Source organism: Malania oleifera, chromosome 11 (assembly GCF_029873635.1).
Source record: "Malania oleifera isolate guangnan ecotype guangnan chromosome 11, ASM2987363v1, whole genome shotgun sequence".
Taxonomy (NCBI): Eukaryota; Viridiplantae; Streptophyta; class Magnoliopsida; order Santalales; family Ximeniaceae; genus Malania; species Malania oleifera.
In genome coordinates, this window is record NC_080427.1 from 50,135,184 (window position 1) to 50,147,443 (window position 12,260).

A 12,260-nucleotide genomic window follows, 5' to 3' on the forward strand; every position below is an offset into this window, starting at 1 on the left:
GCTTAGTCAATGCTAAAACTAATCCAAGATAAATAGTCCAATATTTTTATTTCTTAGTCAATGTTAATCATAGTCCATGGTGAGAGACCACTAACATTCCACATCTTTGTCGTACCAATTTTAGGCTAAGATTGCTTAATCAAACCTAGCATAATGTCACAAGCTCTGAATTCCCATACAAATCCTCGACATTGTAATGACACCAAATCTTCCTTGATTTAGCTAATGACACACAATCCAATTCGTTGGTTTATCCTACAAATGTAAAAAGAGAGTATGACATACATAAGATAACAAGTTTACAAAAGCAACACCTCCCAACCTCTGTTCTATATTCAAAACAAGGTATACAATACAAACTCAAGATATTTTAAAGAACATTAACCACAAAACTGCTTTTGTCTAGTGTCACCCCACATGTCAAACTTATACAATTGGATAACTCATGCTTATCTAGGAATAAGCAGTTGACAACCTCAATCATGTCAAACCACGAGATAGCCTTTAGGCAAGCATATTTGTCAACCCCTATGAGGAAAACTATTAAGTAACAATTATGTCTAGTCAGTATGTCAATCTTACTGCTTTTGTCAATGACAACACATACACATGATACCCGAGTTAACCTCTTATGTTATGTACGATTTCCCTTTAACCATTACATATCTCACACACTAGCATGCACTATATGACTTTGAGGCACTTGCTGTGTACCTGAATTAACCATTTAACAATGTCATCCGAAACTAGCCACTATAGCAAAGTTGTCAAAAACCATGATTCTAAACCACGTCCTTCTTTGATCATGTCAAGTATGTTCTTAAAAATCTCAACTTTTATATGTTTCCTTTTTAGTAATATAAAAGCAAGGCTAAATATTATTGAGTGACCGATAGCAAAATAGTACCGTAAGGGAAGGATGAAAAGAACCCCCATCGGGAGGTCTGACACCTAGTGAAGCCACCAAAACAACGCACTCTAAGCTCCACACTATAACAATATACGGATTTGAGTCACTATTTTTTCTTTTTTTTCAGGTTCATGGTTATACGTATAGTTAGTTAGTTAGTTAGTCAGTTAGTTAGGATTGCATAACCATATCAAGTCTGTATTACACAAGAAAATTTTCCATCTACTATCCAATATTCTTTCATAATCCCTCTCCAGATTAAAACCTCTAACCCAACTAAACCCATTTTCTAGCAAGGGAAGCTTGGGAAATGACTATCCTACAGAAGCCAGGAATCAAGTTACCCATGGTTTTGATCCCAACCTCTTCAATTATTAGCACATGGGGCAATGACTGGTAGAGTAAAATGCAAGTCGTGTTTGGCATGATAGAAAATGTGGAGGGGAAAAAAAAATTAAAGTATGGATTGCATATGATACAATCATTATGCAGTTCATGGCTCGGTAAAAAGTCCACTCCAGTATAATTACACCTCTAGAACAGCCACGGCCCGATCATTGCATCAATTCCTCTGTTTTCCTCTGCACCCAAATCTTGGGGGTGGTAAAATGGGTTAATGGGCTGGATTCGGACAAGTCATAAGTGGGTTAAGATTTAGGTTGACCTGTTATTAACGGGTGACTATTATATAAATTTAAATTCGTCCGTTTAATAAATGGATCATTCATTTAAAAAATATAATTTATTTATTTATTTTAAGGCCTTTTAAACATTTCATATAAAATGTCATATTTAAAAATTTAAAAAAAAAAACACTTTAGTTTATTTTTAAACGGGTCATCAGTGGGTCACATGCCGAGTAACCTGATCCGAACCCGCCTACCCCATTTAATAAATGGGTCGGATCCGGATTGACTTGTTTATAAACATGTCAACTTGTATTAAATCTAAATTCAATTTAAATGGATGAATCACAAGTCACCTATCGGGTTTTGACCCATTTTACCACCACAAATCACCTGATTAGCATCTTTCTCACCAAGCCAAAAGATAAAAAGTACTAGTATCCAGATTGGGTCTTGAGTCCAATGGTTCATCTCTCTGTCCCCGAAGTACGAGGTGGGAATCTAATTCGAGCCAAAAATGGTCGTGAATGGTCATTTTCTTTCGAGTTTCACATGTAATTTATCAATTTTTTGAAAAATAATTGGAAGAGTCAAAATGACAGTGAATATTTTCATTAAAAAAAAACCCTTGCATGTATCTGCCTCTCCTAATTTTCTCTGTTCTGAATATCCATACATGATGGCAAAGATTAAATAATTACCTTAGTCTTAATCTCCACAATTTTCTCAGTAAATTGCGGGAAACCCTCTGACCAAACAGACATTATGTGAATAGTGAATGGGAAAAGCATGTATGCGGGCGTCCTCCAGTCTCAATTTCTGAAACGTTTCTTTTCCTCTTTACTAAAAACAGAGCACAGACTAGAACTCTGCTCTGCTGTGCTCTGGGTTCACATTCAAATTGAAATTGAAATTGAAATTGAATTAATTCAATGATGATCATCATCATGCCCATTTACAGGTGGTCAAAGTTCACTCCGCAGTTGGTGGATTAAAAGCAGGGACAATAGGATTGATGAATGGTCTCATCATTTCAAAATTGGCCTCAATACGTATATGGTTTCAGACCATAGCTCTTAAATTTTTTTTTTCCTTTTTGACAAGGGCGATCGTCACTATGGAGAAAAAAACCCAGACACAGTCATTACCAAACTGAGTAAAGGACAGAGCAAAGTCAAGCGAAGGTACATTTAATCTCACAAAGTAGTAAGAAAAGAAAAAGGAAAAAAGAAAATTTGTCTCATGAGCAGAGTCTGCTTTTGTCTATCTTATACATATAAAAGCAGCCTTTTCTAGGGTGAGAAAATTTTAGGTAGTCTTAAACTATCAGCATCGACCCAAAAGCTTAGGTTTTAAGCTATATGCTTAGTCGTATCACATTTCAGATTTTAAAATTTTCGTGATTAAGAAAAAAAAAATTGACTTGAATTATGAATTACGAGTTAAATAAAAGTTACTTAAAATTCGAAATGTTGATTTTAGTGGTGACATGATAATTTTTCTTTCGTGCAAGTAACATGAGTACATTGGAGTCAACACGTTAACTTGATGCAATATTCTTAATTTAGTTGTCAAAATTATAAATAAAAAAGAGTTGTTTCCTTAATCAGGAACATTCGTCAATCTTACCCTATATATTTGCTGCATTAGTTTGTGATCATTATCAGTCGAGACGAGCAGTATGAATCTTTATCATAAGAAAATGCTCAGCATTGTAGACTGATGATCGCCACAACTCTACATGACATGTAAGGAAGAGGAGAGCCTTGTGACCCCCAGGGTGTGGTTTAGGTGGTAGTGCGAGTTGCGGGAGTGCCTCTCACGAGGTCAGGTGTTCAAACCCTCTCGGGTTCGTTTCCGCCCCTAGATTCCTAAAATTTATCTCCCTTTAGAGTTGTGGGGTCAGCTTCAAGGGGCACAGGATTAGTCACGTGAACCGTAAAACGGACAAGTGAAAACACGGTGTGTAATCCAAAAAAATAGGAGAGCCTTGTGCCCTCACAAATTGGTAGGTGAGATTAGGGGTGTGCAAACAGTCAGTTGAACCAAATTCGGTTAATTAACCGAATTAATTAAAATTTTCAATTAACAATAAACTCTAACTGAACCAATCGAATTAAGTGTTATAACCAAACCGTACCTGACCGAACCAACTTTTCGGGTAATTTGATTAATCGAATTTGACCGAAATAATTTTAAAATAAATATAAAAATAAAATATGATTGCATCTTTTAAAATTAATTATAAAATTAATGATGATCCTTTCTTTTAATTGTAAGAGTTGAATTAGGAGAATGACATTGATTTAATAAATAAATTAAGAAAATTAAACAATTATATAATATATAATATATTAGTTATATTTAATATTACTAATTTATATTTAATTTTTAATTAATTATTAATTCGGGTAATTCGATTAATCGAATTAAAATTCCCCATACCCAAATCGAAAATTGAATACTCGAAATTATCCAAATCTATAACCGAACCGAACCTCCTTGCATGGTACGTGAGCTCATGACAGTCACGAGTCCGTTTTGAACCCAACATGACTCAATACAATTTTTGGCATTAGTTCCTTTGTTATGTTTTGGTATGGTGCAAGTTAGAACTTTTTAAAAATATTTCAAAACTGATCTAATTTGAAAATTCGATCAAACTTGGCCGATTAATCCAGTTAAACCCAAATTATGCTCACCCCTAGGTAAGATTACCTAACTAACTTGTATTTTAGAATTTAGACGAGCAAAAGTACATATCCTAAGATGTTGAATGATTTTTGAGTGGTTTTAAGAAGGTTTGAGTTAACTAGTCCCTTGCTCTCTTATCTTTTCCTTGCGTAAGCTCCTGACAGTCACGAGCTCATTTTGAACCCAACTTGACTCAATACAACTTTTGGCCTTGGTTCATTTGTTATGTTTCTGTATGGTGCATACTAGAACTATTCAAAAATATTTAAAAACCGATCTAATTTAAAATTTTGATTTGAACCTAACCGAAATTTCAATTAACTGATTTGTTCAATTTTTATTTTTTTTTGTACGGCTTTTGATTATTGGTTCGGTTTTAGTTTTTATATTCATGAACTAATGGTTAAATATATGTATTTATTTACAAAATGTATTATCTATATTCAATTTTATTATTGTGTAATAATAATAAAATATAAATGCACAAACACTAAATCAAAACCCTAATAAAATATATCATTTTTCTTTTAAAAAAATAATAATAATTTCTAAATTGGCTCAAACTAGATAATCGAAGAGAGCTGAATCGTCAGTTAACTAGATCATCGATAAATTAAAAGGCTTTAAATCGATTTCGGTTTACAAAATTATCAAATCAAAACCATTCAATTTCTAGAAATTCGATTTAGATAATCCAACCATAACACTTATGTAAAAAGAATTCGTTCAAAATAGTGTTTCACCCATACTGTGTTAGTGTTGTTAGTAGCCGAAGTCGGAAAAAAAATCGGGTCCCACCTACTTGAGACCTGTTTGGTTCAATTCAATCACGCCACCTCTTCCGGCTATTTTCCTATATAACCCAATCCCATTTCTCAAACTTCCACCTCACCTCCAAAATCCAAATGGGCCAAATGTCACTTCTACCCTCCCCTGTTTTCTACCCTTTCTTCCTTCTCCTCTGTTCCCTCCTCCCCTCTGCTCCCTCCTCTCCCCACCCCAACCCTGAACTCGTCGCCGAAGACGTCCACAGGTAATTAACTAATTCATTAACTTAAATTACTTTCTCAATTAGTTTAACTAAATTAAATCCCTTCTTCTTCTTAATTGATTATCAATCATCAATGATTCTACGTGATGCATGCATGTACGTACGTATACACATGCAGGAGTATCAATGCCTCCCGGCGGAACCTGGGGTTCTTCTCCTGCGCCACCGGCAACCCCATCGACGACTGCTGGCGGTGCGACCCCAACTGGGACCGGAACCGCCAGCGCCTTGCCGACTGCGCCATTGGTTTCGGCCGCGAGGCCATCGGCGGCCGCAATGGCCCCATCTACGTCGTTACTGACAACACCGACGACGACCCCGAGAATCCACGGCCGGGGTCCCTTCGTTACGCCGTCATCCAGGACAAGCCCCTCTGGATCATCTTCCAGAGGGACATGGTGATCAGGCTGAAGCAGCAGCTGGTGATGAACTCGTACAAGACCATCGACGGGAGGGGCGCCGGAGTCCACATTGCCGGCGGACCCTGCATTACCGTCCACCACGCCACCAACATCATCATCCACGGGATTCACATCCATGACTGCGCGGCGGGCGATGCCGCCGTCATAAGGGACTCTCCGGATCACGCGGGGTGGTGGACACCGTCGGACGGCGACGGGATCTCAATATTCGGGGGGAAGGACGTGTGGGTGGACCACTGCTCGCTGTCGAATTGCAAGGACGGGCTGATCGACGCCATACATGGGTCGACGGCGATCACCATTTCTAACAACTACATGACTCATCACGACAAGGTGATGCTGCTGGGACACAGCGATTCGTTTCTGGATGACAAGGACATGCAGGTCACCATTGCCTTCAACCATTTCGGTGAAGGTCTCGTCCAAAGAATGCCCAGGTAATTAATTAATCAATAATTACTTAATTAATTATTTATTACCTTTTATTAATTATCAAAATTATCCCAAAATTGCTACATTAATTAAGAAAATATTAAATATAGAGTAGTAATATACACAGACCCACATGGTAGAAACGTAACTAGATTATAAACCTAACTAGGTGGTTACATAACATGATTTATTAAATATGTCCTGACCGCTCATGGGCATTGGTGAGCGACTGGGACAAGCTCAAAACACCAGTACTCCCGAGATATTTAGGATGCAAGTTATAACTTTATACCCTATACTTAAGAGTATTAGTCATCACAGAGTTGTACCTCAAGAAGCAACTCGACAAGATGGATTAGTAATATAGGAGGAGTCACAATTGCTGCACCTAATTTTGTATCTTGTCGAGATGTCTCTTGAAATATTACTTGATGAATATTGAAATTTTATATTATATTTTAATTGTAAAAATAATCATCTTAATAGATAATTGCATCTTGGGAGATATTCTGACTAATTAAACACATGATTGTTAGATTTGCAATCATTTAAAATTACATGTTTGGTTCGGAAATCACGTGAAATGTTATACTCAAAATAGTAATTAAGGATTGTATTAGATTCTATAAGCATCTAATTATTAGTGGAATTGCTGACTTTTTTATCTACATATAAAAATTTTATCTCAATTGACTATTTGTAGCTTCTTCTTCTTCTTTTTTTTTAATGAGAATTGAATTATATGAAAATCTTGATCTTGTTTATACTTTTAATTAATCTCAAATTCTTTTTTCTTTCGGAATGTGATTAATTAATTAATTAATTTTTGTGAAGGAAAAGAAAAATCATTAACATTTTACTAACAACCCACCACCTAAATTTCTCACTCCACTCATGTGGGCGATACTTTTGCGGGGCTTTCTTTATGCGAAGGGAAGACCTTTCATATTTCCCCGCCATCTTTGTTCAGCTCTTCTGACCTTTTTTAAACAGTAAAAGATTATTAAATGTCCTCCATCAACTTTTGGTAGTTTTACTTACCATAAAGCCTTTTCACATTTGACTTTTTGTATTTTTTGCATTTTTTTATTATGTTTCCTTACATTTTTCTAATATTTTTTAATGACCCTAATGTGTATACACCCAAAAAGAATGTTTACTTATTTTATAGCAATAGCCAATAGGGGTATGAAAATGGATTAACAGGTAGGGTTTGGATCGGTCATAAACGGCTAGGGGTTAAACGGATTTGAGTTCAGGTTGACTCGAATCACTAATGTATAAACTCAAATCCATCCATTTAATAAACAGGTCATAAGCGGGTACCCGTTAAGAACTCATTTAAAAATATAATTTATTTATTTTATAATTTTAAAAATATTTCATATAAAGTGACATAGTTTTAAAAAAAAATGGTATTTTCATTTATTTATTTATTAATGTCTTAACACAAAAACATAAAATATAAAAAATAATATATTTCTTTAATTAATATATTTTTAATGTAATATACATATACGTGTGTGTGTGAGCGCACGCGCGCACGTGTATATCAAATTAAACGGGTCATCTATCGAGTATCCAACTCAAATCCGCCTAATCTGTCTATTAAGTAGACAGAATCGGGTTGATTCGTTTATAAATGGGTCACCTTATGCTGAACTCAAACTCAATTTAAATGGACGGGTCACGAATCACCCATTGGATTTTAACCCATTCTGCCACTCCCCTATAGCAAACTGTTTTTTGAAAATACTTGTCTTTCAAAAATTTATATCCATACACAAGATGCAGATGGGTCCCACATCGGGCCTATGACTCCTTAAGAGCCCATTTGTGCATAAGATACCTTCAATATATAAAATTTTTAGAAGTCTAATTTCACTGTTTATTTTTTGACTTGTTTTTTAGTCAATTGAAGGCAGTTAACTTGTACTAGACAATGAAATTAATCTCTTTCGTTTTCTACACTGCGTGGAGCCCTAACCTCATTATCAAAATTCTAATTTCGAATCAATTGGTAAGATGCCTATTAGTAGACTTTATTTATTTATTTATTTTTTTTTACAGTACTTTTACCATGTTGACAGTATTCAACTTAATCATTCTAAGACTCACGGTCACATTTGCCACACACTATTTGAGAACATGATTTAGAGTTTTATAAATTTGAAAAAAAATTAATAGCATTTTATCTATGTACTCGAATAGAAACACCACTCGAGATTAATAATTTTCCTTAAGGCTTGTATATATATATTAATTAAATAGATTGAAAATTGGCAGATGTAGGCATGGGTATTTTCATGTGGTGAACAATGACTACACTCACTGGGAAATGTATGCCATTGGTGGAAGTGCTTATCCTACTATCAACAGTGAAGGCAACAGGTTTCTTGCACCAAATGATGAAAACAAAAAAGAGGTAATTATATATAAATATATGCTTACTGTTTTTTATTACTAAATATATATTAATTAAAAATTTTCTTTCTTTTTTAATTTTTTGAGGTTAATTTTCATGTTACGTCAATTCGAACTTGTTCGATCTATTTAATTATAACTGTATAATGCAATCGCGTTCTCACCTTTGTACCCGTAAGTATTGGGTCATCTTTTATACATCCTTCCATAGTTACCAGTCAAGTAATCTTTACCTTGATTTTCTTTAACACTAATTAATTAATGAAATAACGCATTTAAAATGAATAACGCATTTAAAATGAATTTGGTCTAAGAAAAAATAACCCATTTATTAACAGTTCAACCTGAACCCAGCCCAATTAATAAATGGGTTAGTTGTATTTGGGTCAAGTCCCCGTTGGATCAATCGTCCAACTTTTTATGAAAAATATTAAATTTTCTATATATGTATAAATTATAATATTTGATTCATGTATGATATACCATGTATTTTTTTAAATAAATATAAATAAGACACAAGTTATATAATTACAATTTTTAAAAATATTTAGGAGGAAAAAATAATAAATAGGTTGCAAATGCTATTTTTAAAATTTCAAATCACTGTTTTGAAAAGATATTTAAAGAAAAAATGAATAAATAAGTGTTATTAACTTACAAATGTGAAGATATTAATCAATAAAGAATAATAAATGTTATTTTTAAAAATAAAATTAGCTCATATTTGGTGAAATTTTTTTAAAAATGTAAATAAATATGTTATATATTTCTTAATTTAACCCCATTGTTAATTAGACAAATTTGAGTTTGTGATTTCCTCACATATTCTAAATGGATCAATTCAAATTCAACCCATTTGAGTCCACCTGATTATAATTCGGCCCAAATTCGACAAATTGACCCGTTTTACAATCGTTGCTGGATGCAGGTGACGAAACATGAGGATGCACCAGAAAGCGAATGGAGAGAGTGGAACTGGAGGTCGGAGGGGGACCTATTTTTGAACGGTGCATACTTCCGACAGTCGGGCGCCGGCGCGTCTTCCAGTTACGCCAGAGCTTCCAGCCTTAGTGCAAGGCCTTCTTCGCTTGTTGGTTCAATCACCACCACCGCCGGTGCGCTTACTTGCCGGAAAGGCTCTCGTTGCTAACGCAACCAAGGCTAAATGAATAATTAGCTCTTATGTGTTGAGAAAGGGAGAAGAAGAGGGTAACAAGTTAAGGATCAACTAATTAATAGAAAGTGTTTTAATAATTTCTTTCTTTTTATTGTTCATAAAATGTCTTTAATTTTTTTTTAAAAATAAAATTTATGTAGATAAATTAGTAAATTAATATTCCTAAAAATACTATCCATAATATTTTTGCTTGAAATGATGGTGTCCGACACCTTTTGATGCTCGACTAATCCACTGAAATAATGACCCCCTTCTCCACTTAAATGGAAAATGCCTCTCTACTTTTCTCCACTTAATTAAAAAATTATTATCTCAAATGGAAAGTCATAACTCCGAAGAGTAGGAAAATTATACAAGGGACCTTCCCTTCCAGGTGTCCATGTGTTTGTTTCTTAAATTTCAAATAAATTAGAATATAAACGCACAGACACGTAGAAGGAGAGGTCTTCTATATAATTTATCCCATGATTGAATTTTGATTATTTAATTAGGAGAATTTTGAACTTATCACCTAAACCAAATGTAACCTTAAAAGACGACTATCAAATGCAAATACCTTGGACTTTCACGTTGAAAGTTTCGAGTTCAAACCTTGGAAGGAAAAGTACGTAAAAAAGGAATAGGGTTAGATGAACTAGTTGGAAAAATTTTATAAGAGCGATGTTTAGCATAATTTATGAACTATAACCAAGTAATGATACAAAAAAAAAATTGTGGTATACTCCACTCCATTTTTATCAAAACAATCGAACTTTGATATAAATAATTTTTCTTTCATTCTATTTGTGTTGATCAAGTTTTAATTATGTGAAGCCTACTTGATCTTCTATCTCTTTACTCACTCTTATGTTTGATTTAGTAATAGAAAATTTACAAAACTTATTTTTAAGTAATAGAATGGTTAAAACTTTATATATAGTTTCATAAGTAATTCAATCGATCAAAGAATTATAAATTTAAACCTGACCTCTTTCATTTCTCCCAAATTAAGTTAAGTATAACTTTCTTTTTATTTTTTATACATCTCTCTCTTTCTCCCTCTGAGCGTGGTAGAGGGCCTAGGGAGCCTCCCCTTGTGTGGGGCTTATTGAATTCTCTCTCTCTCTCTCTCTCTCTCTCTCTCTCTCTCTCTCTCTCTATATGTGCGCGCGTGTGCGCATGCAGAGCATGCTCTTTTTTTTTTTCACATACTTCCCACCAAATTACAAAAATTTCACTAATAAATGTACAATGAAATTATATATATATAAATATAAATTTAATTCAACTTTAATTTTCATATCTTATACGATTAGTTATCAATTTAAAATTTTATTTTATCAATTATTATCAAGTATTTTTATTTCTAATTTATCAGGCCTAATATAAAATAATTTAGTTTAGTCCAATAATATTAAAATATTAATTTTATTTTTTTTTTCTAATTTATTACGACCCAAAATATTTTGGTTTGATTCAATAATGTTAAAATATAAATTTTTATGCTTCTAGTAAGTAAAATACATGCTGGGTTTTGTGGAGGGAAGCGGGCTTTGGGGAGCCTGCTAGGTTTTTTGTGGTTGCAAAGTGGAGTAGGTGGGGTGTTAGGCTGGGTTGAACTACACCTTTCTCTTTCTTTCTTTCTTTCTCTTTTATGGAAATAACTGGGCTTTAAATCAAACCTAGACCTACAATGGGCCTCAAATTCAAAATCAGTCCATTTGGGCCTTAAAATCAGCACAGGCCCACAGTGGAGCCTTGATTTCAAAACTAGCCCATCTAAGCCTTAAAATCAGCATAGGCCCACAATGGGCCTTAATTTCCAAAACCAGCCTAGCTGAGCCTTAGAATCAGCATAGGCCCACTAGACCTCAAAATGTAAAATGAGCCCAAATTGGGTTTTAAATGAATCATAGACTCATTGTGGGCGTAGATGCAAAAAGTAACCTTAAGATTGGGCTTTTTTTTTTAGATAACGCCGGATGTCTGGGCTTAGCCCAACTAATCCCACACCAGGAGCAGCTAGCCCATCACATTCCTGGAGGTAAATGTGGATGTGCAACGCAGCAGCCAGGAATCAATCCGTGCCCACACATCGTGAGATGCCAAAACCAAGACCACCCTTTGCCACTGCGCCATATGCCTAGGGGCAAGATTGGGCTTTTTGTTAGGCAGCTAACCTGAGCTTTGATTTTTATTTTTATTTTTATTTTTTTGTGTGCAGGTGCAAGATCCCTTGGAGGGCTGGCCAATTAGAGCTTCAAGGATAGGAGGATGGCCAAGACCTTAGACGACATAAAAATTAAATAAAAAATAAGAAATTAATTAAGAGAATATAAGGTTTTGCTTTATAATGGTTGAACAAAATGGGGTGTCTACACTTAGAGTTGGTTGAAATGAGTTCAGAGTTATCTTCCACTAGGAATGGCTCCATCCAAGTTTATTTCACCACTAAAAAGTTTTATTTGTGTTGTCTGCTCTTGGTCCAAGCTGATATTATCAAACGGTTCAATTTGAGCCGATATCATCAAACGACTCAATCTAA

At 34.5% G+C, this 12,260-nt stretch overlaps 1 protein-coding gene across 1 annotated transcript; it reads left to right on the top strand.

Moving 5' to 3' along the window:
- Positions 1–5,130: 5,130 nt before the first annotated feature.
- On the top strand, positions 5,131–9,813 carry LOC131168120 (pectate lyase-like). Its single transcript, XM_058127349.1, has 4 exons — positions 5,131–5,263; positions 5,400–6,140; positions 8,422–8,560; positions 9,488–9,813. The coding sequence occupies exons 1-4, from the start codon at positions 5,136–5,138 to the stop codon at positions 9,707–9,709; spliced, it is 1,230 nt and encodes a 409-aa protein (XP_057983332.1). The 5' UTR covers positions 5,131–5,135; the 3' UTR covers positions 9,710–9,813.
- The last annotated feature ends 2,447 nt before the right edge of the window (positions 9,814–12,260 follow it).

What these genes read in the sequence shown, in the direction of transcription:
- LOC131168120 (XM_058127349.1), top strand. Translation starts at nt 5,136, where the DNA reads ATGGGCCAAATGTCACTTCTACCCTCCCCTGTTTTCTACCCTTTCTTC. An exon ending in CTCGTCCAAAGAATGCCCAG is followed by an intron (nt 6,141 to 8,421) that starts GTAATTAATTAA and finishes GAAAATTGGCAG; the next exon opens with ATGTAGGCATGGGTATTTTC. An exon ending in ATGATGAAAACAAAAAAGAG is followed by an intron (nt 8,561 to 9,487) that starts GTAATTATATAT and finishes TGCTGGATGCAG; the next exon opens with GTGACGAAACATGAGGATGC.